This window comes from Thalassophryne amazonica, chromosome 17 (genome assembly GCF_902500255.1).
Source record: "Thalassophryne amazonica chromosome 17, fThaAma1.1, whole genome shotgun sequence".
Taxonomy (NCBI): Eukaryota; Metazoa; Chordata; class Actinopteri; order Batrachoidiformes; family Batrachoididae; genus Thalassophryne; species Thalassophryne amazonica.
Genome location: NC_047119.1, coordinates 76,878,956 through 76,902,861, shown reverse-complemented (window position 1 = coordinate 76,902,861; position 23,906 = coordinate 76,878,956). Strand labels below are relative to the sequence as shown.

General features: G+C 41.1%; 1 protein-coding gene across 1 annotated transcript in view; it reads left to right on the top strand.

Moving 5' to 3' along the window:
- The window catches only part of LOC117529153 (exportin-7-like), a 180,753-nt gene that overhangs the window by 90,035 nt on the left and 66,812 nt on the right, over window positions 1–23,906 (top strand). The window contains exon 3 of the mRNA XM_034191851.1: window positions 14,528–14,621. Coding sequence (XP_034047742.1) covers window positions 14,528–14,621 — 94 coding nt within the window. The remainder of the gene's footprint in view (window positions 1–14,527; window positions 14,622–23,906) is intronic.

The window sequence follows — 23,906 nt, the reverse complement described above, 5'->3', positions numbered from 1 at the left end:
ACTTGGTGCCCACATTGTGGGACCAACATTTTCTTTTCTTTTGGGTTTTTGGTTTCAAGTGCACTTTAAAGTAAAAATTCTGCAGATTGTAAATACTGTAAATATTAATTTCTTTGTTCAAACACACTCAATATACGGTACCAACACCAAACTAAAATACCTTGTTATTGTGTCGTTATTTACTGTCCATTACCTCCAAAAGCCGAACCTATAATCCTCAGCGCACTAGTCCAAAATCAGCATTTGTGCTGTGTAGCGTTACACTGGTTGTACATGCTACATATCTCTATCCAGCATCATCTCAGATGTATAAAGAAGAAAGCTCAACTTTTCTTTTTTTGGGGGGGGGGGGGAAGTATCCTCCCTTTTGTACTAATTACTGCAATATTTGAATACTTTCCACAGTTCTGCAAACTCAGTGCAAGAATCCAGATCTTGTTTTCAGTAAATTGTTCAGGTTCGATTGAACTAAATCAGCTTCTTTGTCTTTGCCTCACTAAAACTGTCCCTTTGCTGTACAAATTCTAGTTTTTGCAAATCATGTTCAAGTAAATTAATTTAACCCAATCTTGTTGGTTAAGTTGAGACACAAACAAAATTGTCGCGTTTCTTATAAATAATTGCAGCCCAGAGTATTTGTGGTTGATTTCTGCTGAGTTTACATGAGCTGAAATAAAAACAGTTAGTCTTTCTGAAATGATTGCAAAAGTCATTGTTTTAAGTAAAGTAGTGTTAAAGCGCCACCCTGTGGCTCTGGTGGGAGTAGCAGTTAATGTAAAGTGTGAGAAAATACATTTACAGAAGGAAATAGATAATCAATCCTCAAACAGCTTTTATGTCGATCCTAATAAAAACTTTATTGTTTTGAGGAGGTTTTATTGCTTTGACCTTGAAATGCCGCACTAGAGGGATGATATGCTGAGGGGTATTCAGTCATTCGTTTCAGCACAAATGATGAGTCCTGCTGATGGAGTCTCACAAACCCACACTGAACTGATTGAGGGCATACAAACAGAGAAATGCGGTTCTTTGCCATTAACAGATGTTTTCACGTATGTAATTCATCCATCCTCACTGCCGTAGTGCTCAGTAATTGTTAGTGATAAACTGCATTTCAGCAAAACCAAGACACCCCGAGAAGTTGAAAGTGGATGCAGTTGGTGTATAATAGTGTTGGTTTGATAATCTGTGTTTTTCTGCATTTTAAAAGTGCAACTCTTGAATGAAAACATCTACCACAACTAGCAACATTTAATATGGACTTAATCATAAGCAAGACGAGGCGACAGCTGAGGTTGGGGATATTTTATTCCCAACACTAATTTGCCTCCCAGAATAGTAAAAATGGAGAAAAGATCAAATCTAACAAGAAAGACTTCACCATTACAACACTAGATGGCAACAGCCACTAAACAAAACACCTGAACTGAGAAAGCTGACCACCATCACCACGGCATCAGCCAGCACCCCCCCTCCCCCGCCAAAAAAAAAAAAAAACTACTCAGTGGAACAAACCACTTATTGAAATAGTAAATTAGTTATGATCAAAATTAGTTGTCACACTACTAAACAATAATGGGACAGCTTTAGTCTGGGACGGAGATCAGGGACATCCTTGCCGACTCTATCGCGCTGTAAAACGAGTGGCACTGTTTAATGCTCTGGTTACAGTAGTCGGCGGTGAAACAGATTTCTCTGCCGTCGAGCCACACACACACACACACACACACACACACACACACACACACACACACACACAGAATAAAAGGTCTGTGTCTCATGATTTCATACTTTGACTTTCTGTGTGATGTATTATTATTTTATTTTTTTGAAGTAGTGGTGATCATCCCAGGCCACTGATTGAGGTGGTCATTTAACAAGTTGAGGTAAAATTAAAACATTTGGAGGTGTTTACCAACCACTCTACTGGTGGTTGGCTCTCACTGCGGTATTGTATCACTTCCTGTTCCGGAGCACAGCGGTGTTTTTCTGTATCTGTTAGCTGTTTAATCTGCGCAGTTAGATTGATCTAGTTATCTAGATTACGATTTGTTTCCCAGTGTAATCTTTACGTGCCTTAACTAAAGCACTCCCTCTGCTGAATCACCTCTAAATTATTTACACATTATTCACTTTGCATGTTTTTAGGAATCCGCTAGCTTAGCGTAGCTACTAGCTCTTAGCCGATTTAGCATGGCGGCTTCTCCTGTCTCTCCCGCACTTTTCTGCTCTGGGTGTGAAATGTTTAGTTATTCCTCGGCCTCCTTTAGCAGTAACGGTACTTGTAATAAGTGTAGCTTATCCGTAGCTTTGGAGGCCAGGCTGGGCGAATTGGAGACTCGGCTCCGCACCGTGGAAAATTCTACAGCTAGCCAGGCCCCTGTAGTCGGTGCGGACCAAGGTAGCTTAGCCGCCGTTAGTTACCCCCTGGCAGATCCCGAGCAGCCGGGAAAGCAGGCTGACTGGGTGACTGTGAGGAGGAAGCGTAGCCCTAAACAGAAGCCCCGTGTACACCGCCAACCCGTTCACATCTCTAACCGTTTTTCCCCACTCGACGACACACCCGCCGAGGATCAAACTCTGGTTATTGGCGACTCTGTTTTGCGAAATGTGAAGTTAGCGACACCAGCAACCATAGTCAATTGTCTTCCGGGGGCCAGAGCAGGCGACATTGAAGGAAATTTGAAACTGCTGGCTAAGGCTAAGCGTAAATTTGGTAAGATTGTAATTCACGTCGGCAGTAATGACACCCGGTTACGCCAATCGGAGGTCACTAAAATTAACATTAAGTCGGTGTGTCAGGTCCCATCTTATCTTAGGGACCTCGTAGTACCATATCACCCCAATAGAGCGCTTCGCTCTCAGACTGCAGGCTTACTTGTAGTTCCTAGGGTTTGTGGAAGGAATACTTCGAGGATCTCCTCAATCCCATCGTCATGTCTTCCGAAGAGGAAGCAGAGACTGGGGACTCAGAGGCGGACTCATCCATTACCCAGACTGAAGTCACTGAGGTGGTTAGAAAGCTCCTCTGTGGCAAGGCTCCTAGGGTGGATGAAATCCATCCTGAGTACCTTAGGTCTCTGGCTGTTGTGGGACTGTCTTGGCTGACACGCCTCTGCAACATCGCGTGGCGATCGGGGACAGTGCCTCTGGATTGGCAGACCGGGGTGGTGGTCCCTCTGTTTAAGAAGGGGGACCGGAGGGTGTGTTCCAACTATAGGGGGGATCACACTCCTCAGCCTCCCCGGTAAGGTCTTTTCCAGAGTACTGGAGAGGAGAATTTGACCGATCAATCAATCAATCAATCAATCAATTTTTTTATATAGCGCCAAATCACAACAAACAGTTGCCCCAAGGCGCTTTATATTGTAAGGCAAGGCCATACAATAATTATGTAAAAACCCCAACGGTCAAAACGACCCCCTGTGAGCAAGCACTTGGCTACAGTGGGAAGGAAAAACTCCCTTTTAACAGGAAGAAACCTCCAGCAGAACCAGGCTCAGGGAGGGGCAGTCTTCTGCTGGGACTGGTTGGGGCTGAGGGAGAGAACCAGGAAAAAGACATGCTGTGGAGGGGAGCAGAGATCGATCACTAATGATTAAATGCAGAGTGGTGCATACAGAGCAAAAAGAGAAAGAAACAAACAGTGCATCATGGGAACCCCCCAGCAGTCTAAGTCTATAGCAGCATAACTAAGGGATGGTTCAGGGTCACCTGATCCAGCCCTAACTATATGCTTTAGCAAAAAGGAAAGTTTTAAGCCTAATCTTAAAAGTAGAGAAGGTGTCTGTCTCCCATCATCTGAATTGGGAGCTGGTTCTACAGGAGAGGAGCCTGAAAGCTGAAGGCTCTGCCTCCCATTCTACTCTTACAAACCCTAGGAACTACAAATAAGCCTGCAGTCTGAGAGCGAAGCGCTCTATTGGGGTGATATGGTACTATGAGGTCCCTAAGATAAGATGGGACCTGATTATTCAAAACCTTATAAGTAAGAAGAAGAATTTTAAATTCTATTCTAGAATTAACAGGAAGCCAATGAAGAGAGGCCAATATGGGTGAGATATGCTCTCTCCTTCTAGTCCCTACCAGCACTCTAGCTGCAGCATTTTTAATTAACTGAAGGCTTTTCAGGGAACTTTTAGGACAACCTGATAATAATGAATTACAATAGTCCAGCCTAGAGGAAATAAATGCATGAATTAGTTTTTCAGCATCACTCTGAGACAAGACCTTTCTAATTTTAGAGATATTGCGTAAATGCAAAAAAGCAGTCCTACATATTTGTTTAATATGCGCTTTGAATGACATATCCTGATCAAAAATGACTCCAAGATTTCTCACAGTATTACTAGAGGTCAGGGTAATGCCATCCAGAGTAAGGATCTGGTTAGACACCATGTTTCTAAGATTTGTGGGGCCAAGTACAATAACTTCAGTTTTATCTGAGTTTAAAAGCAGGAAATTAGAAGTCATCCATGTCTTTATGCCTGTAAGACAATCCTGCAGTTTAGCTAATTGGTGTGTGTCCTCTGGCTTCATGGATAGATAAAGCTGGGTATCATCTGCGTAACAATGAAAATTTAAGCAATGCTGTCTAATAATACTGCCTAAGGGAAACATGTATAAAGTGAATAAAATTGGTCCTAGCACAGAACCTTGTGGAACTCCATAATTAACCTTAGTCTGTGAAGAAGATTCCCCATTTACATGAACAAATTGTAATCTATTAGATAAATATGATTCAAACCACCGCAGCACAGTGCCTTTAATACCTATGGCATGCTCTAATCTCTGTAATAAAATTTTATGGTCAACAGTATCAAAAGCAACACTGAGGTCTAACAGAGCAAGCACAGAGATGAGTCCACTGTCTGAGGCCATAAGAAGATCATTTGTAACCTTCACTAATGCTGTTTCTGTACTATGATGAATTCTAAAACCTGACTGAAACTCTTCAAATAGACCATTCCTCTGCAGATGATCAGTTAGCTCTTTTACAACTACCCTTTCAAGAATTTTTGAGAGAAAAGGAAGGTTGGAGATTGGCCTATAATTAGCAAAGATAGCTGGGTCAAGTGATGGCTTTTTAAGTAATGGATTAATTACTGCCACCTTAAAAGCCTGTGGTACATAGCCAAGTAACAAAGATAGATTGATCATATTTAAGATCGAAGCATTAAATAATGGTAGGGCTTCCTTGAGCAGCCTGGTAGGAATGGGGTCTAATAAACATGTTGATGGTTTGGATGAAGTAACTAATGAAAATAACTCAGACAGAACAATCGGAGAGAAAGAGTCTAACCAAATACCGGCATCACTGAAAGCAGCCAAAGATAACGATATGTCTGGGATGGTTATGAGTAATTTTTTCTCTAATAGTTAAAATTTTATTAGCAAAGGAAGTCATGAAGTCATTACTAGTTAAAGTTAAAGGAATACTCGGCTCAATAGAGCTCTGACTCTTTGTCAGCCTGGCTACAGTGCTGAAAAGAAACCTGGTGTTCTTATTTTCTTCAATTAGTGATGAGTAGTAAGATGTCCTAGCTTTACGGAGGGCTTTTTTTTATAGAGCAACAGACTCTTTTTCCAGGCTAAGTGAAGATCTTCTAAATTAGTGAGACGCCATTTCCTCTCCATCTTACGGGTTATCTGCTTTAAGCTGCGAGTTTGTGAGTATACCATGGAGTCAGGCACTTCTGATTTAAAGCTCTCTTTTTCAGAGGAGCTACAGCATCCAAAGTTGTCTTCAATGAGGATGTAAAACTATTGACGAGATACTCTATCACACTCACAGAGTTTAGGTAGCTACTCTGCACTGTGTTGGTATATGGCATTAGAGAACATAAAGAAGGAATCATATCCTTAAACCTAGTTAGAGCGCTTTCTGAAAGACTTCTACTGTAATGAAACTTATTCCCCACTGCTGGGTAGTCCATCAGAGTAAATGTAAATGTTATTAAGAAATGATCAGACAACAGGGGGTTTTCAGGGAATACTGTTAAGTCTTCAATTTCTATACCATAAGTCAGAACAAGATCTAACATATGATTAAAGTGGTGGGTGGACTCATTTACTTTTTGAGCAAAGCCAATCGAGTCTAATAATAGATTAAATGCAGTGTTGAGGCTGTCATTCTCAGTATCTGTGTGGATGTTAAAATCGCCCACTATAATTACACTCAACAAAAATATAAACGCAACACTTTTGGTTTTGCTCCCATTTTGTATGAGATGAACTCAAAGATCTCAAACTTTTTCCACATACACAATATCGCCATTTCCCTCAAATATTGTTCACAAACCAGTCTAAATCTGTGATAGTGAGCACTTCTCCTTTGCTGAGATAATCCATCCCACCTCACAGGTGTGCCATATCAAGATGCTGATTAGACACCATGATTAGTGCACAGGTGTGCCTTAGACTGCCCACAATAAAAGGCCACTCTGAAAGGTGCAGTTTTATCACACAGCACAATGCCACACGTCGCAAGATTTGAGGACGCGTGCAGTTGGCATGCTGATAGCAGGAATGTCAACCAGAGCTGTTGCTCGTGTATTGAATGTTCATTTCTCTACCATAAGCCGTCTCCAAAGGCGTTTCAGAGAATTTGGCAGTACATCCAACCAGCCTCATAACCGCAGACCACATGTAACCACACCAGCCCAGGACCTCCACATCCAGCATGTTCACCTCCAAGATCGTCTGAGACCAGCCACTCAGACAGCTGCTGAAACAATCGGTTTGCATAACCAAAGAATTTCTGCACAAACTGTCAGAAACCGTCTCAGGGAAGCTCATCTGCATGCTCGTCGTCCTCATCGGGGTCTCGACCTGACTCCAGTTCGTCGTCGTAACCGACTTGAGTGGGCAAATGCTAACATTCGCTGGCGTTTGGCACGTTGGAGAGGTGTTCTCTTCACGGATGAATCCCGGTTCACACTGTCCAGGGCAGATGGCAGACAGTGTGTGTGGCGTCGTGTGGGTGAGCGGTTTTCTGATGTCAGTGTTGTGGATCGAGTGGCCCATGGTGGCGGTGGGGTTATGGTATGGGCAGGCATCTGTTATGGATGAAGAACACAGGTGCATTTTATTGATGGCATTTTGAATGCACAGAGATACTGTGACGAGATCCTGAGGCCCATTGTTGTGCCATACATCCAAGAACATCATCTCATGTTGCAGCAGGATAATGCACGGTCCCATGTTGCAAGGGTCTGTACACAATTCTTGGAAGCTGAAAATGTCCCAGTTCTTCACATGGCCAGCATACTCACCGGACATGTCACCCATTGAGCATGTTTGGGATGCTCTGGACCGGTGTATACGACAGCGTGTACCAGTTCCTGCCAATATCCAGCAACTTCGCGCAGCCATTGAAGAGGAGTGGACCAACATTCCACAGGCCACAATTGACAACCTGATCAACTCTATGCGAAGGAGATGTGTTGCACTGCATGAGGCAAATGGTGGTCACACCAGATACTGACTGGTATCCCCGCCCTATAAAACAAAACTGCACCTTTCAGAGTGGCCTTTTATTGTGGGTAGTCTAAGGCACACCTGTGCACTAATCATGGTGTCTAATCAGCATCTTGATATGGCACACCTATGAGGTGGGATGGATTATCTCAGCAAAGGAGAAGTGCTCACTATCACAGATTTAGACTGGTTTGTGAACAATATTTGAGGGAAATGGTGATATTGTGTATGTGGAAAAAGTTTTAGATCTTTGAGTTCATCTCATACAAAATGGGAGCAAAACCAAAAGTGTTGCGTTTATATTTTTGTTGAGTATATCTTATCTGAGCTAAGCACTAAGTCAGACAAAAGGTCCAAAAATTTACAGAGAAACTCACAGTAACGACCAGGTGGACGATAGATAATAACAAATAAAACTGGTTTTTGGGACTTCCAATTTGGAAGACTAAGAGTCAAGCTTTCAAATGAATTAAAGCTCTGTCTGGGTTTTTGATTAATTAATAAGCTGGAATGGAAGATTGCTGCTAATCCTCCGCCTCGGCCCGTGCTACGAGCGTTCTGGCAGTTAGTGTGACTCGGGGGTGTTGACTCATTTAAACTAGCATATTCATCCTGCTGTAACCAGGTTTCTGTAAGGCAGAATAAATCAATATGTTGATCAATTATTATATCATTTACTAACAGGGACTTAGAAGAGAGAGACCTAATGTTTAATAGACCACATTTAACTGTTTTAGTCTGTGGTGCAGTTGAAGGTGCTATATTATTTTTTCTTTTTGAATTTTTATGCTTAAATAGATTTTTACTGGTTATTGGTGGTCTGGGAGCAGGCACCGTCTCTACGGGGATGGGGTAATGAAGGGATGGCAGTGGGAGAGAAGCTGCAGAGAGGTGTGTAAGACTACAACTCTGCTTCCTGGTCCCAACCCTGGATAGTCACGGTTTGGAGGATTTAAGAAAATTGGCCGGATTTCTAGAAATGAGAGCTGCTCCATCCAAAGTGGGATGGATGCCGTCTCTCCTAACAAGACCAGGTTTTCCCCAGAAGCTTTGCCAATTATCTGTGAAGCCCACCTCATTTTTTTGGACACCACTCAGACAGCCAGCAATTCAAGGAGAACATGCGGCTAAACATGTCACTCCCGGTCCAATTTTAGTGACCCCCGATTGGCGTAACCGGGTGTCATTACTGCCGACGTGAATTACAATCTTACCAAGTTTACGCTTAGCCTTAGCCAGCAGTTTCAAATTTCCTTCAATGTCGACTGCTCTGGCCCCCGGAAGACAATTGACTATGGTTGCTGGTGTCGCTAACTTCACATTTCTCAAAACAGAGTCACCAATAACCAGAGTTTGATCCTCGGCGGGTGTGTCGTTGAGTGGGGAAAAATGGTTAGAAATGTGAACGGGTTGGCGGTGTACACAGGGCTTCTGTTTAGGGCTACGCTTTCTCCTCACAGTCACCCAGTCGGCCTGCTTTCCCGGCTGCTCGGGATCTGCTGGAAGGGAACTAATGGCGGCTAAGCTACCTTGGTCCGCATCGACTACAGGGGCCTGGCTAGCTGTAGAATTTTCTACAGTGCGGAGCCGAGTCTCCAATTCGCCCAGCCTGGCCTCCAAAGCTACGAATAAGCTACACTTATTACAAGTACCATTACTGCTAAAGGAGGCCGAGGAATAACTAAACATTTCACACCCAGAGCAGAAAAGTGCGGGAGAGACAGGAGAAGCCGCCATGCTAAATCGGCTAAGAGCTAGTAGCTGCGCTAAGCTAGCGGATTCCTAAAAACACACAAAGTGAATAATGTGTAAATAATTTAGAGGTGATTCAGCAGAGGGAGTCCTTTAGTTAAGGCACGTGAAGATTACACTGTGAAACAAATCGTTATCTAGTTATCTAGATCAATCTAACTACGCAGATTAAACAGCTAACAGATGCAGCAAAACACCGCTGTGCTCCGGAACAGGAAGTGATACAATACCGCAGTGAGAGCCAACCACCAGTAGAGGCAAGCAAGTGCACGCCAATTATGGAATCACCCTGTAAATTTTCATCCCCAAAACTAACACCTGCATCAAATCAGATCTGCTCGTTAGTCTGCATCTAAAAAGGAGTTTTCACACCTTGGAGAGCTGTTGCACCAAGTGGACTGACATGAATCATGGCTCCAACACGAGAGATGTCAATTGAAACAAAGGAGAGGATTATCAAACTCTTAATAGAGGGTAAATCATCACGCAATGTTGCAAAAGATGTTGGTTGTTCACAGTCAGCTGTGTCTAAACTCTGGACCAAATACAAACAACATGGGAAGGTTGTTAAAGGCAAACATACTGGTAGACCAAGGAAGACATCAAAGCGTCAAGACAGAAAACTTAAAGCAATATGTCTCAAAAATCGAAAATGCACAACAAAACAAATGAGGAACGAATGGGAGGAAACTGGAGTCAACGTCTGTGACCGAACTGTATGAAACCGCCTAAAGGAAATGGGATTTACATACAGAAAAGCTAAACGAAAGCCATCATTAACACCTAAGAAAAAAACCTAAGAAAAAAACAAGGTTACAATGGGCTAAGGAAAAGCAATTGTGGACTGTGGATGACTTGATGAAAGTCGTATTCAGTGATGAATCTCGAATCTGCATTGGGCAAGGTGATGATGCTGGAACTTTTGTTTGGTACCGTTCCAATGAGATTTATAAAGATGACTGCCTGAAGAGAACATGTAAATTTCCACAGTCGTTGATGATATGGGGCTGTATGTCAGGTAAAGTCACTGGGGAGATGGCTGTCATTACATCATCAATAAATACACAAGTTTACGTTGATATTTTGGACACTTTTCTTATCCCATCAATTGAAAGGATGTTTGGGGATGATGAAATCATTTTTCAAGCTGATAATGCATCTTGCCATACAGCAAAAACTGTGAAAACATTCCTTGCAAAAAGACATAGGGTCAATGTCATGGCCTGCAAATAGTCCGGATCTTAATCCAATTGAAAATCTTTGGAGAAGTTGAAGAAAATAGTCCATGACAAGGCTGATCTGGCAACAGCAATCAGAGAAAGTTGGAGCCAGATTGATGAAGAGTACTGTTTGTCACTCATTAAGTCCATGCCTCAGAGACTGCAAGCTGTTATAAAAGCCAGAGGTGGTGCAACAAAATACTGGTGATGTGTTGGAGCGTTCTTTTGTTTTTCATGATTCCATCATTTTTTCCTCAGAATTGAGTGATTCCATATTTTTTCCTCTCTGCTTGGTCTAAAAAAGTAACCGTTACTGACTGCCACAATTTTTTTTCCCTGATTTCTTATAGTGTTTCTTAAAGCCAGAAAGTTGCCATTTGAAATGACTTTAGTTTTGTGTCATGTCATGATCTGCTTTTTTCTACAAAATTAAACAACTGAATGAACATCCTCTGAGGCCGGTGATTTTACCAGGGGTTATAGCTTTTTTACAGGCAATCAACAATATCTTAGTCAAGTACCTGTCATTAGTATGGACAAACTCTAGCAAGTATCCGAGGTACGTGTTTTAAAATCCCTTGGTAGTTTATAACTCAGTATTTCTCCCATAACAGAATTCACATTATTCCAAAAACCTTCAATTTTTGGACATTTTAAAAACACATGGGTTTGATGTGGATCCCCATTCACACACATTTTCCAACATGGAAGATGGACCTGAGATTGTTTACTTTTAATTTTGGGGGTGATAAAAAAAATCTAGTCAGGTTTACAGAATGCTATTTTACTTCTGCCCTGAACATGGACGTGAGACGTCTCCAACTCGCTGTTTTAACAGGGTGCATGAACATGCAGGTGGATTTCTTACATTGGAAAAAGTCAGTTTGTTATTTTCAAGAGATATTGGACTTGTAATAAATTCTGAGAGAACTTTGTGAGGAGCTGACAGCACAGCTGCCGTGGGACATTGTTCTCCAGCTGGCAATCCTGTGTGATCTGTGTGTGATGACTTCTTTGATGAAGTGAACTTTACATATTTAATCTTGGACATCATTCTACAAGAGGGTGAGTGTCCTGTTCATTTTTTTCATTTCATGTATTTTGTTCTCCTCAGTGTAGCTGTAAGGTTTGTTATTTTTATTTCACTTTGAGAGAGTCTGTTGGATTTTGGATCTCCTTGTGTGTGGAATCAATGGGCTGCAGCTATTGATTATTTTAGTAATCGAGTTTTTTATCAATTATTCTGGTGATTACTCGAGTAATCGGATAAAAAGTACTTTTGCATTTTTAAACATCTTGAATAGTCCAGAACTCGCCCTAAGCAATGGCACAATGTCGCTGCACCAGTCTTGACATTTTGCTCAAATGGCAATGGGATGTGTCTTTCTGGTTTGTCTTATTAACCATTTTTAAGTTTTTTTTTTTTGTTTGTTTGTTTTTTTATAATGTTGGTGGAATGGGTCTCTGTGTGATCTTTTTTTAATCCCTTTTTTTCTACAATTCAGCAGATGCATTTCAGCTGGAGGTTGAACATGCAAGCCTCGCAGTCAGTTTTTATTTTATTTAAATTACAGGGTTTGTGAAGTGTTGTGTGTTGCCCAAAAAAGTGAAAATTAAAAAGCGAAACACTCAGTGCGATTCTGAACAAAACACAGTTGAAAAAGTGGACTTTTGCTGAGAGGATCTTCTTTCACAAACTGTTTGTCAGTGTGGCCGAGGACGGAGCTGTAGCGGTGTGAGGGGTGGCCAGGCTGAATAGTCCTCCCCAAGCAGAGCGGACCGTGTGTTTTTAAAAAATAGACAGACACACTGCTTCGCTTTAAATGTGTCTATTTCAGATGATCAGTGTTGACTGTCTTTCTCGTAAAAGGCTTTTTTTTTACTCTGTGTCGCATTGAAAAGCTGTAGCTGTCATTGCTAATTTGAGTAGCTGTTATGCTCTAATCTTCTTGTGTTTGTTTTTTCCGGGGGACATTGCAATGCCACACACTGGCCTGGCATGTGTACTACAATGTTAAACTGAGCTTTGAGACACAGAATTTGCCTCAAACATTTTTTGTAAATGAATTATTCGAGTTACTCGACTAATCCATTCAGCCCTAGTGGAATCTGCTGTCTACTGGAACAACACGCTGTTTTACCCCCTTTACAGCTCCCACGTTGATCGTGCACACAGACCTAAATGGTAAATGGACTGCATTTGTATAACACTTTTCCATCTGCATCAGCTGCTCAAACCACTGGGGGGGGGGGGGGGGTTAATATTATTTCATCAGTCATTCTCTGAAAAATTGAGGGACCCAACTTGTGTGTGTTACACTAAAATTGACAAACGGCAACTATAGAAAAATTCTGCAATAAATTCTACATACCAGTTTAGTATAATAAGTAAAATGTCTTATGCCATTTACTCAAATAAGAGACTGAACAACTCTTAAAGTTTTATCTACTTAATAACTTGTGAACCATCTGTCACCATTTGTTGATCTCTGCTCCCCTTTCCACACTTTCTGGGCCTTCCCCTACCTCTCTTTGAGATTCCTTTGGACACATCTGGCACTGACCCCACTGTGTTGTACCTCGACCCCTTTTCTGGATTTCATGTTTCCATCAGATGCATAAACACTTATTGGGCGAGCCGAGTCTTCCCTTTTTCTGAGAACCGCTGTCATTTTCAACACTTTCTTCCTTGCGTTTCATGGAGGATCCTTTTGGACAACCCCTTGGGTTTTTGGGCATACTGGAATCATTTGGTACATTTTCTCCCAAATCATCTTGACTGGCAGCAGCCTTCTCAAGTGTACATTTGTTCAAGGACCCTTTGGGTCTCCCTCTTTTCTTAGGAGGATAGTCTTCATTACTAGAATCTTTCTTGGATCCCGACCCTTTCGGTGTCCCTCGGACTCTGTGTAGCTATGCAGTTGAGCGCTGAGACGCATGTTTTTTTTTGGGTGTCCTCTTCGCTTTGGCAGCTGTGCAGATGCACCACTGGTAAGGTCTACAGCTTTCACAGAACCCTTCAACTTGCTGGAGCCTCTTGGCCTCCCCCTTCCTCGTTTATTTGGTACAGGTTTGCTGTCAGACATTTCTGCACCGGAATCTCCCTCATTGCTTCCAGCCTCTCTTTGTTCATCCATTCGCATTTCCTCGTCCATTCTATTGCTTTCACACAGGAATACTTAAGGAATGTTTGGAGCTGGAGCAACAAACTTAATTTTTCATAACATTCTTATTCATCAGATAAAAGAGCAAGTGAAAATCCCTGTTAAATTGTCGTCGTCTTCTCTCAGGTTTATCGTCAGCCAGCATACAAAGTGTTGCCGTGCTGACCTATCAGCTGTTTTTCAGGCTGATCTGTCTGATCACACAGATGTATTGCTTAGATATTGCACAGTTACATCGACGACAACACTTTTAAGTGTGCACAAAGCTGAGCCTCAGACAGAGACAGGCTGCGTTTATGAATAATGGACGTGTACTCAGTCTTCTCATAGTGAAGTGCGGCTGCTGCTTTTACCATGACTGCATCAAAATGAACAGTTATCTCTTGAAAACTACATTCCATTCAAAACTGAACTGGGACATAGTCCTCAAAGGTATGTAAATGATATTGGAAAACTTGGAAAAACGAGTACTCACGAGTACTATGTTTTTGGAAGATCCTGTAGCTGTTTGTTGTGAATGCCGTATACTTTGAGAAGTGCACAAAGTAATCCTGGTGTGTCATCGGATGGTCACTAGCGGCCTAAATCTAAGTTCTTATGAATTTGGGGCGACATGTCCTTTAACTGTGTGTGAGTATTTGTGTGTGTGCTTGGATCTTGACAAACTGATTCTTCCCCCCCCCCCCCCCCCCTGTTTAAAGCTCAGAGTGTGTAAAACATTTGCTGCATTGGTGAAATATATTTTAGCAGGTTCTTCTTGGGTGTTGCTCTGTGCTGTTGTGGACACACTTCTCTGTTTTATTTCTCTTATTCTTTCTCTGAACTGCAGAATGCTCTCGCTCTGTGTTTTGGTGAAGTAACTCTTTAAAAGGCATAACATGCAGTGCTATCTCTGTCTTGTTTCTGTTTCAGTCATCGTACTCTCAGCTGCTTGCCGCCACCTGTTTGTCTAAACTGGTATCTCGAACCAGCAACCCTCTGCCCCTTGAGCAACGCATTGACATTCGTGAGTCCGGCACACAAAACACACCTCTTAGAATAAGGGTGGGGCACCTCCAGTCTGAAATTAATATCGGTGCACTCCATCTGCTGAGGGACGCACGTCTCTGTCTGGCTGAACGTGTCCTGGACAGAACGAGCTGCTTTTGAAAGTTGGTGGCAGAATTGACACACCAGCCGTGGCCACAAAAAAGCCAAACACACAACTTAAAACCACAAGAGGAAAAGCGTCTGATCATGTTGTCCCGCTGCTTTTCAGAAAAAGGCATCAAGCATTTCACGTAGCAGCCACATTTGTGCTGGTGCTCCGTTTTATGACTGTTTTCACTCAAAGTCAAAATGAATATTCCGTTATTATTTTTTTAAACGGTTGAAAACCAGAGAAATTCCGTGTGGTGATTTTTCTCAATGCGATGACGCTGTTTCCTGAGTGAAACCGAAGCAGACAAACTTGTTACATGAGCCATGGTTTGTAGGTTTAGGGCGTTTCCTCTCTGTTTTCCCAGGTAATTACTTATGTTTTCACGTTGTTAAGAGTTTTGGAGCTTTCCCGAACAGTGAGCGCAGGCGGTCTGTGAAGGCTGCATGTTGTGAAGGTGAGCGCAGCCTGTGAAACGTGGCTGTGGAAAAAAGCTGCACTGATAAATCAACTGTGCAGCCTGTTGATAAAAACTCTTATCAAATCTGAATAAAGGCATTTTTTGCATAGTTAAACATGATTCTCTTAAAGTGCACATCCTTTCGCTTTGTCTGTGGTGGTGGAGAGCAGCCAGTGGACCAAGTTGTGTTTTTAAAAAAATATACAGACCCACTGCTTCAGTTTAAATGCACAATAAGTCTGCTTCAGACGATTAGCATGGACCCTCTTTCTCTTAAAAGGCTTTATTTTACTCAGCGTGCAGAGTTGTAAACTTGTAGCATCGTCTGCTACATTGATTAGCTCTCACATTGGTTATGCGTATGCTCTATGGCAGGGGTGGGCAACTTGTTCCAGAAAAGGCCAAGAGGGTGCAGGTTTTCTTTTTGCAGCCACTGACTCCAGCAGGTGATTTCACTGATTAACATCACTTTGACTAGATGGAATCAGTTAATCAGTGAATTCACCTGGTGGAGTCAGTGGCTGCAAAAAGAAAACCTGCACCCTCTTGGCCTTTTCTGGAACAAGTTGCCCACCCCTGCTCTATGGTCTTCTTCCCCATTTTTTGTGGGAGCGTTACAGCACCACATACAGTGCTAATGATGTCAGAATGAAACACTCAGAAGTCACTAAAATGGATACAGAGATGACGTGATCTTGCCGGAATGATGTGTCGGAATTGGGTGGTGGTCTCTGGGCCTACTAAATGCCTCATCACCACCCTTTTGGGGTGGTGATGATTGCGCTGGTCTTAATAAAACCACGCCCTCCCAAAGCACGGCCGCCTTGATTTAATGGTCACTTGTGTGACCTCGGGCAAAAGGCCAGAGCTTTAGAACGGAAATGCCATAGTACTCACTAGGTGTGCTGATGAAACTCGTAATGTCAACAAAAAGCACAACCTGTTTATTTGATCCTATACCAACAAAACTGTTTAAGGACCTGTGGCCCACTCTTGGGCCAACTCTGCTGGAAATTATTAATCTGTCTTTAACCTCTGGATCTGTTCCTAAATGTTTCAACTCTGCAGTGATTAAACCATTACTTAAGAAATCTAATCTTGACCCTAGTGTATTGAAAAATTATTGGCCGATATCAAATCTATCATCTTGTTCTAGAATTCTGGAAAAAGTGGTGTCACAGCAGCTCGTAGACTATCTTACTGAGAATAATCTCTTTGAGCCACTGCAGTCTGCTTTTAGAAAATATCATTCCACAGAGACGGCTCTCACTGAAGTGGTGAATGATCTTCTGCTTACAATGGATTCAGACACCACTTCTAATCTTAGTGATATGAAATTTGGGGTTCCGCAGGGATCTGTCTTGGGCCTCCTGCTCTTCTTCCTTTATATAGCACCCCTTGGGCATATACTGCAGTGTTTTGGGATTACCTTTCATTGCTATGCCGATGATCCTCAGTTATACATGCCGATAACTGCTGGTAATCTCATTTCTATAAAAACACTAGAGGATTGCCTTGCATCAGTGAGACGCTGGATGTCTTGTAACTTCTTACTTTTGAATTCTAAGACTGAAATGATGGTTCTTGGTCCAGCAAGATATCAGCATCAATTTGACCAGCTAGCACTTGACCTGGGTTCGTGTGTCATACATCATATGGACAAGTTGAGGAAACCTTGGTGGGATTTTTGATCCTGCATTGTCCTTCGTCCTTCATATTAGGGATATTATGAGAGGTGCCTTCTTCCATCTGAGAAATATAGTGAGGATTCCTCCCATTTTGTCTGATGCTGAGACCCTGATCCATGCTTTTGTTTCTTCCAGATTGGATTATTGTAATGTCCTATTTTCAGGGTTACAGCAGTCATGTATTAGGAGTCTGCAATTAGTTCAGAATGCTGCTGCCAGACCTTTCACACGGAGCAGAAAGTTTGATCACATTACGCCTGTTCTGGCATCTCGCCATTGGCTGTCTGTCTCTGTGAGATCAGATTTTAAGGTTCTGTTATTAGCCTATAAAATTGTTCATGGACTGGCACCGATCTACCTAGCTGACCTGATTAAACCCTATGTACCAGGCCATGCTTTGCGCTCACAGGATGCAGGACTGCTTTGTGTTCCAAGAGTGAAGAAAAAGTCTGCTGGTCAAAGAGCTTTTTCATATTGTGTCCCAGTCTTATGGAACGGTCTCCCAGTGTGGATAAGACAGTCTGATACTGTGGAGGCATTCAAGTCAAGACTCAAGACACAGTTTTTTCATCAGTGCTGTGGTTCGCGTTGTGCACTGCATTGTTTATAATTCTTTTTGAATTTTATTTTATTTTATTTTTTTAAGGTCTTTTAATTGTATTTTTAAATTTGTTGTTTTGGGGCTTCCGGTATGACGTCACACTGAGATGAGCACCGCCGGAGAGCTCCCAATGAAACTTTCCAAACTTTAAAGTTTTAAGACTAAACTGGTTGCCACTTGATATACAAGAAGTCGCTGCGATTATATAGACATGTCTGGCAGAAAAGGAGCAGAGGGCACCGAAAGGAGGCCCCCCAAGAACTGTGTGAAACCAAGCTAGCACTGAAGCTACCGTTGTGGCTAACAAGGAGGGCACTGAGGAAGCGAGCCAAGCTAAACCAGGTTATCCTTTCGATGTCTCGGCTTTAATGGCGGATATCAGCGACACAGTTGCTGCTGTTGTGGAAGAAAAAATGGCAATTATCACTAACAAACTGGATACAATCCAGACTTCATTGGATGGCCACACAAGACCATTGGGGGAGGCTGAAAACCGCATTTCCGATGCGGAGGACACAATGGCAAATATGGAGATAAGAATGATGTAAGCGGAGAGTAAGCTAGCTGAGTTTACAAAATGTATGGATGAGCAAGAATCACGGATGCAGAGGCATCAGAATCTTCGAGGTAAAAGAAGGCATCAAAGGAATGGATGCAGTCTTTTATTTTGAAACCTGGCTGCCGAGACTACTCAACATGGAAACCAAGAAAGGCAGAATCTGGCTGGACCGCTGCCACAGGAGCTTGGGCCAGGTGAGATCAGGAGTACCAAGGGCTGTCATCATATAAATACAGATAAATAAATAAATACGGATATGATGATGGTGATGGCTCTCGGCAGGAAGGCGAAATGACTTTTTGAGGGAGCGTCTATTACCATTCGTCAAGATTTGCCACAAAAGGTGCTTCAACAACGAAGAAAGTTCAACCCCGTCTGCCAGAAATTGATCGCCAAAGGCATCCGGTTCAGAATGCTCTACCCAGCTACCCTCTGTTTCTCGCATAACAGTAAGAATTTTTCTTTTGACTCCCCCGAAGAAGCAATAAGTGCTGTTGAGGCATTGGATGAGCCATGCATGTAACTGAACATAACATAAACATAATAACTAAATATACAACATTCATTTTGTAATGAGTAGAATTAAGTATATTTCTTTGAATGTTAAAGAAATAAATATCGCAGTTAAACTTAAAAAAAAAATACTAACATGGATTAAGAAGGAGAAGGGGAACATAGCCCTTTTACAAGAAACTCATCTTATTGATGAGGAGCACAAAAGGCTTAAGAGAGAGTGGGTTGGGTAAGTGTACTATTCATCGTTTTCATCTAGTAAAAGAGGCGTGGCAATATTAATTAATAAAAATACTCCATTTTCTTTAGAAAAATGTATTACAGATGATCAGGGTTGATATGTTTTTATTAGAGGTTATTTGTATGGGGAAAGTTTTCTGATTGGTTTTTATTTATGCTCCGAATGTTTATTTAAAAGACTTTTACTCTAAGCTTTTTGCTGAAGTCTCTTCTAACTGGACCAAATTTAGTATTCTGGCAGACAATTTTAACTGTATTATGGATCCTGAGATAGACCAACAACCGCCAGCTAAAAATTCAGCTTCTAGAATGAGAGAGACAACTAAGAAATTATATTCTGATGTACAATTGTACAATTGTTTGTTTATCAAAGACCAAATTTAAATTTTTATGTTAACTAATGATAATGAAAATACAAATCCATCTATTCTTTCTATTCATCTATCTATACTAAAAGTCTTTTTAAGGGGGTCCATAATATTGTATAGTACAGCTAGGAAAAGGGAGGCAAGTAAATAACAATTAGAGCTGGAACGTGGGTTATATCTTTTGGAAAAGCAACTTAAGAGCGACTATACACCAGCCTTGCATAAAAAGGTGGAAACCACCCGATCAGCTCTAAATCAATTATTAACCCAGAAAGCGGAGGCCAGCCTTTTCTATGCTCGACATAGACTGTTTGAAATGGGAGACAAACCAGGCCAACTGCTGCCACGGCTAGCAGCTGGTCGACAAGATACTCACGCTATATCCTCACTAAAAGATGAAAAGAGCCAAAACCATTACGGAAGCAGAGAGCTGGTAAATATAATGGAAAATTATTATCATAAGATTTATTCATCAGAGGTGTCAGTGTCACAAAATGATGTTTTTAATTTCCTGGAAAAATTTGACTTACCATCCTTGTCAGAGGAAGATCAGGCCGCCCTGGGTGGGCCAATAACAAAAGAAGAGGTGGTAACTGCAATTAAATCTCTTCAAAGTGGAAAGGTGGGTGGGCCCGATGGATATGGTCCAGAGTTTTACAAAATTTTTCAAGATCAATTAGTTAGACAACTTTTAAATATGTAAAATTAAATAAATTTAAATTTAATTAGCTTATAATGCGCCAAATCACAGCAAAAGCCGTCTCAAGGTGCCTTACATAAAACAAGTCAACATAAAATTGAATAAATAATTAAAAATGAATAAAAAATTCAAATACATAAATAAAAACAGAAGTAAAAGAATAAAACAAATAAAAATAAAAACTATCCATAAGAAAGAGAATAAAAATAGGTTTTGAGTCTTAACTTAAAAATGTCCACAGACTCAGACTGCCTCACGGTCGCAAGAAGACTGTTCCACAGGGTGGGTGCACGATACGAAAAGGCTCTTTGACCTGCTGACTTCTTCTTCACCCTGTACCGATATTCGGCAGAAACGGGCACTCTCCCAACAACATTATATTCAGCAAACATTTCCTTAATATTACAGAAAGGGAAACCAGTGGACCAGTGTAGCTCTTATCTCCCAATTATTTTTTTTTTGATAAATGTAGATAGCAAGATTTTTTTTTAAAATATTATCAAGAACATTAGAAAATTATTTACCAACATTAGTTAAACCAGATCAGACAGGTTTCATTAGTAATATGCGAAAGCTGCTGAGTATTATTGAACACTCTAATTTTACTAAATCACAAGGCTTTGTTGTATCGCTTGATGCTGAAAAAAAAAGCGTTTGACGGCATGGAATGGACATTTGTTTGCGGTTCTGGGGAAGTTTGGTCTTGGCAAAGGCTTTATTGATATGATCAAATTGCTATATAACTCTCCTAAAGCAAGTGTAATGGTGAGTGGTATGAGATCAGCGGAGTTTAGGCTTAGAAGATCGACACGTCAAGGCGATCCACTTTCCCCACAAATTTTTGCTTTGGTAATTGAGCCGCTGGCAGAGGCTATTCGAAATCACAACTGTATTTCTGGATATAAAATGGGAGGGCTCAAACATAGAATTTCGCTATATGCAGATGATGTTTTGCTGTTTACTTCTAAACCTGAGAACTCAATTCCTGCTGTTATATCTGTAATAAAAATATTTGGTTCTTTGTCAGGCTATTGGTTAATTTTGACAAAAGAATTGCCATGCCATTAAGGAATTGTATAATTGATGATTTCCCATTTACTTTGACAGAGTCTGGATTCACATATTTAGGTATCTACATCTCGCCAAGTATTAGGAACATTTTGAAGAAAAATATTGATCAGGTTCACAAGAATATTAAAGGGGACTCACAAGATGGATGGATCTTCCTATGTCCTGGATGGGTAGAGTGAATTTGATTAAAATGAATGTGTTACCACGCCTTCTCTACCCATTACAAATGCTCCCAATATGTCTAACTAAGAAATTGGTGAGAGATATTGAAAGAGATTTGTCAAAATTTATCTAGACAGGAAAGAAACCTAAATTAAGTCTTAAAACTTTGCAACTACCCAAAGATGGAGGGGGACTTGCTCTCCCTAATGTCATGCTTTACAATTGGTCGTATCATATCAGGATTATTCATGAGTGGATACAGGCGTATTTGAAAGGAAATGACAAGCCTTGAATCGTGGGGGTGCACACCTTTTTCACTGATAGGCGAACTCATGAGAAGGGGGAAAAAAACATATGCTAATTTATTGATTGATAACACTGTAAAGGTTTGGCGAGATGTGAACAAATACACTTCTGGTGTTTCCAATCTTTATAATCTGACACCTCTGATGAGTAACCCAGATTTCTGCCTGGGGTAAAAAGTGCAATATTTCAAAGATGGTGCAGTACAGGAATAAGAGTGTTTGGTGATTTATTTGAAGGTAATGTCCTTATGTCTTTTGTACAAGTTCAGAGTAAACATGGAACTCCACAGAAGGATTTTTTTTTTTTTTGCTTGTTTACAGGTGTGGCACTTCATTCAGGCAAATTTTAAGACCACCCAAGAAACAATGTTACTGGGACCTATAAGTTGGTTCTGGATATTCAGGGCTGTGAAAACTCCGTGTATCCACGGGATTCCGCAGATTTCATCATGAGGAGGGGGCAGGAGTGTTAGTGATGTACTCTTTAATTGTGATTGTTAATGAGTTTTTAAAATGCTTATCGCAAAGCGTTCTTTCTTTTACGACATCATGCAAGTTTTATAAGTCCGCAGACACTGATCTGTGTGTTACAGATACAAATCAGTTTCCTCAGATCCCCTGAGTTTCGAGGAGAATAAATGCCACTCAAAGCCTGGCTGTTACGACAGTTGTCGTAAAGCAGGACTGGTTGGTTGCTGCGGTGACGCTGTGTGGCTCCTGTGCGAAGCTTAAGCTAAATGTAGCATGTGGACATCGCACACTTTTAGAACTTTCAAGTTTTTAAAAGAAGAACTTTGTAGCATGTCTGTGTCACGAAGGGACATCAGACAGAGTGAAGATGGTGAGAAAGACTGTTTGAAAAAGTCTGATAAGGACAAGAATCCGTGGAATTGTTGCTGACTTCATGAACACACCTGAAAGATAAACGGGAAAAGCAAACTGGTATTTTACCCTGATTTTTAAAATATTCTACAAGCTTTAGCTGTGGTTTTTGAAATACTTTAACAGTCTTTTCAGTCTTTATGAATTTCATTTAGTTTAATTGTTCTGAGTTAATGCATAATTTGGTTTACAGTTAAAAGGAAAATCATACCAGGTCCTACTTCCACGTCATATTCTGTTATTTCAACGTGATCGACGGTTCAAATGAAAGGTTGAATCTAGGATCATGTAAATATGCACTAATTTTGAGATTTGCTCTTCCAGGAGATATTGAAAATGTGTCAGTAGATGAAAATTGAATTTGGTTTCTGGGGCCTCACAAGGCCCTAGACCCCGGCTCCCCGGTGTGGTGGGGGGTGCACCCCCCAGACCCCCTGTGAATCTTCCTCAGATTTCACAGTTTTCATTTCACAGCCCTGATATTACTGATAAGAAATCTGTTATCAAGCAGTCTTGTGTGGTTTTGCAAGAATATAAAAGCCATGATATTGGTAAAGTGATTGAACGATGGGAGGGAGATTTGCAATGTCATTATGATGGGAAGGACTGGAAAGACTGTATTTGCTCCACTCACTTATTATTTGTTAGCAATAAACACAAAGAAACCCAGGATAAAATCCTGCATAGACAGCACAGGACACCACTTTTTTGAACAAAATAGACCCACATAAGTTACCTTTGTGTTCCAAATGTAAAGTAGCCAATGGGACATATCTGCACTGTTTATGGAGTTGTCCAAAAATAGCTAAATATTGGTCTTGTGTAACTAAGGAAATCAGTGCTATACTGAAGATGAGAATCTCTAAGGATCCAGGACAATTTCTATTAGGGCTGCCATCTCCCAATAAATTGATGGACAAAAATAAATCAAAATTATTAAGAAAACTTTTATTTTTAGCACCAAAATGTATTTTGTTTAAGTGGATTAAGGAGAAGCCACCAACAGTAACTCAATGGTATAACAAAATTTTTAGAGTGTTACCAATGGAAAGCTTAAGTGCAAAAGGGGTGATGATGATAAATATCTGGACTTATGGCGCCCTCTACTGGAATATTTGCCAGGTGATCTTAGTGATATCTTGCTGAGGGGCACAGGTTCTTCTAATTGAATAGGTCTGTATGCTTTAGGTAAATTGACCACTTTTTTTCCGATTTAACCATGTGTAACTCAGACTGCTCAGTGTTTATGGTTCTGATCTGTTTTCTGTTGTTGTTGGTGTTTTGTGTGGTTCTGTCTTTAATATGTTTAAATTTCAATAAAACATGTTTAAAAAAAATTGTTGTTTTGAATTCATTTTCATTTGTTTTTGATCTGTTTTGTGTGAGGCGCATTGGGGCGACGCTGTCGTGAGTTGGCGCATCTATAAGTTGAATAAATTGAAATTGAATTTTCTCTTGACAGTGTGCCAATGCCATAAAAACTCCCGCTGTTGTCCTCTTCAGACACCAGGATCTGACATCAACTCCGCCCATTTGGACTCCTCTTCACATTCATTATGGCCCCTTCACACATAACACCAAGTTGGGCAAAAGAAGCAGGAACT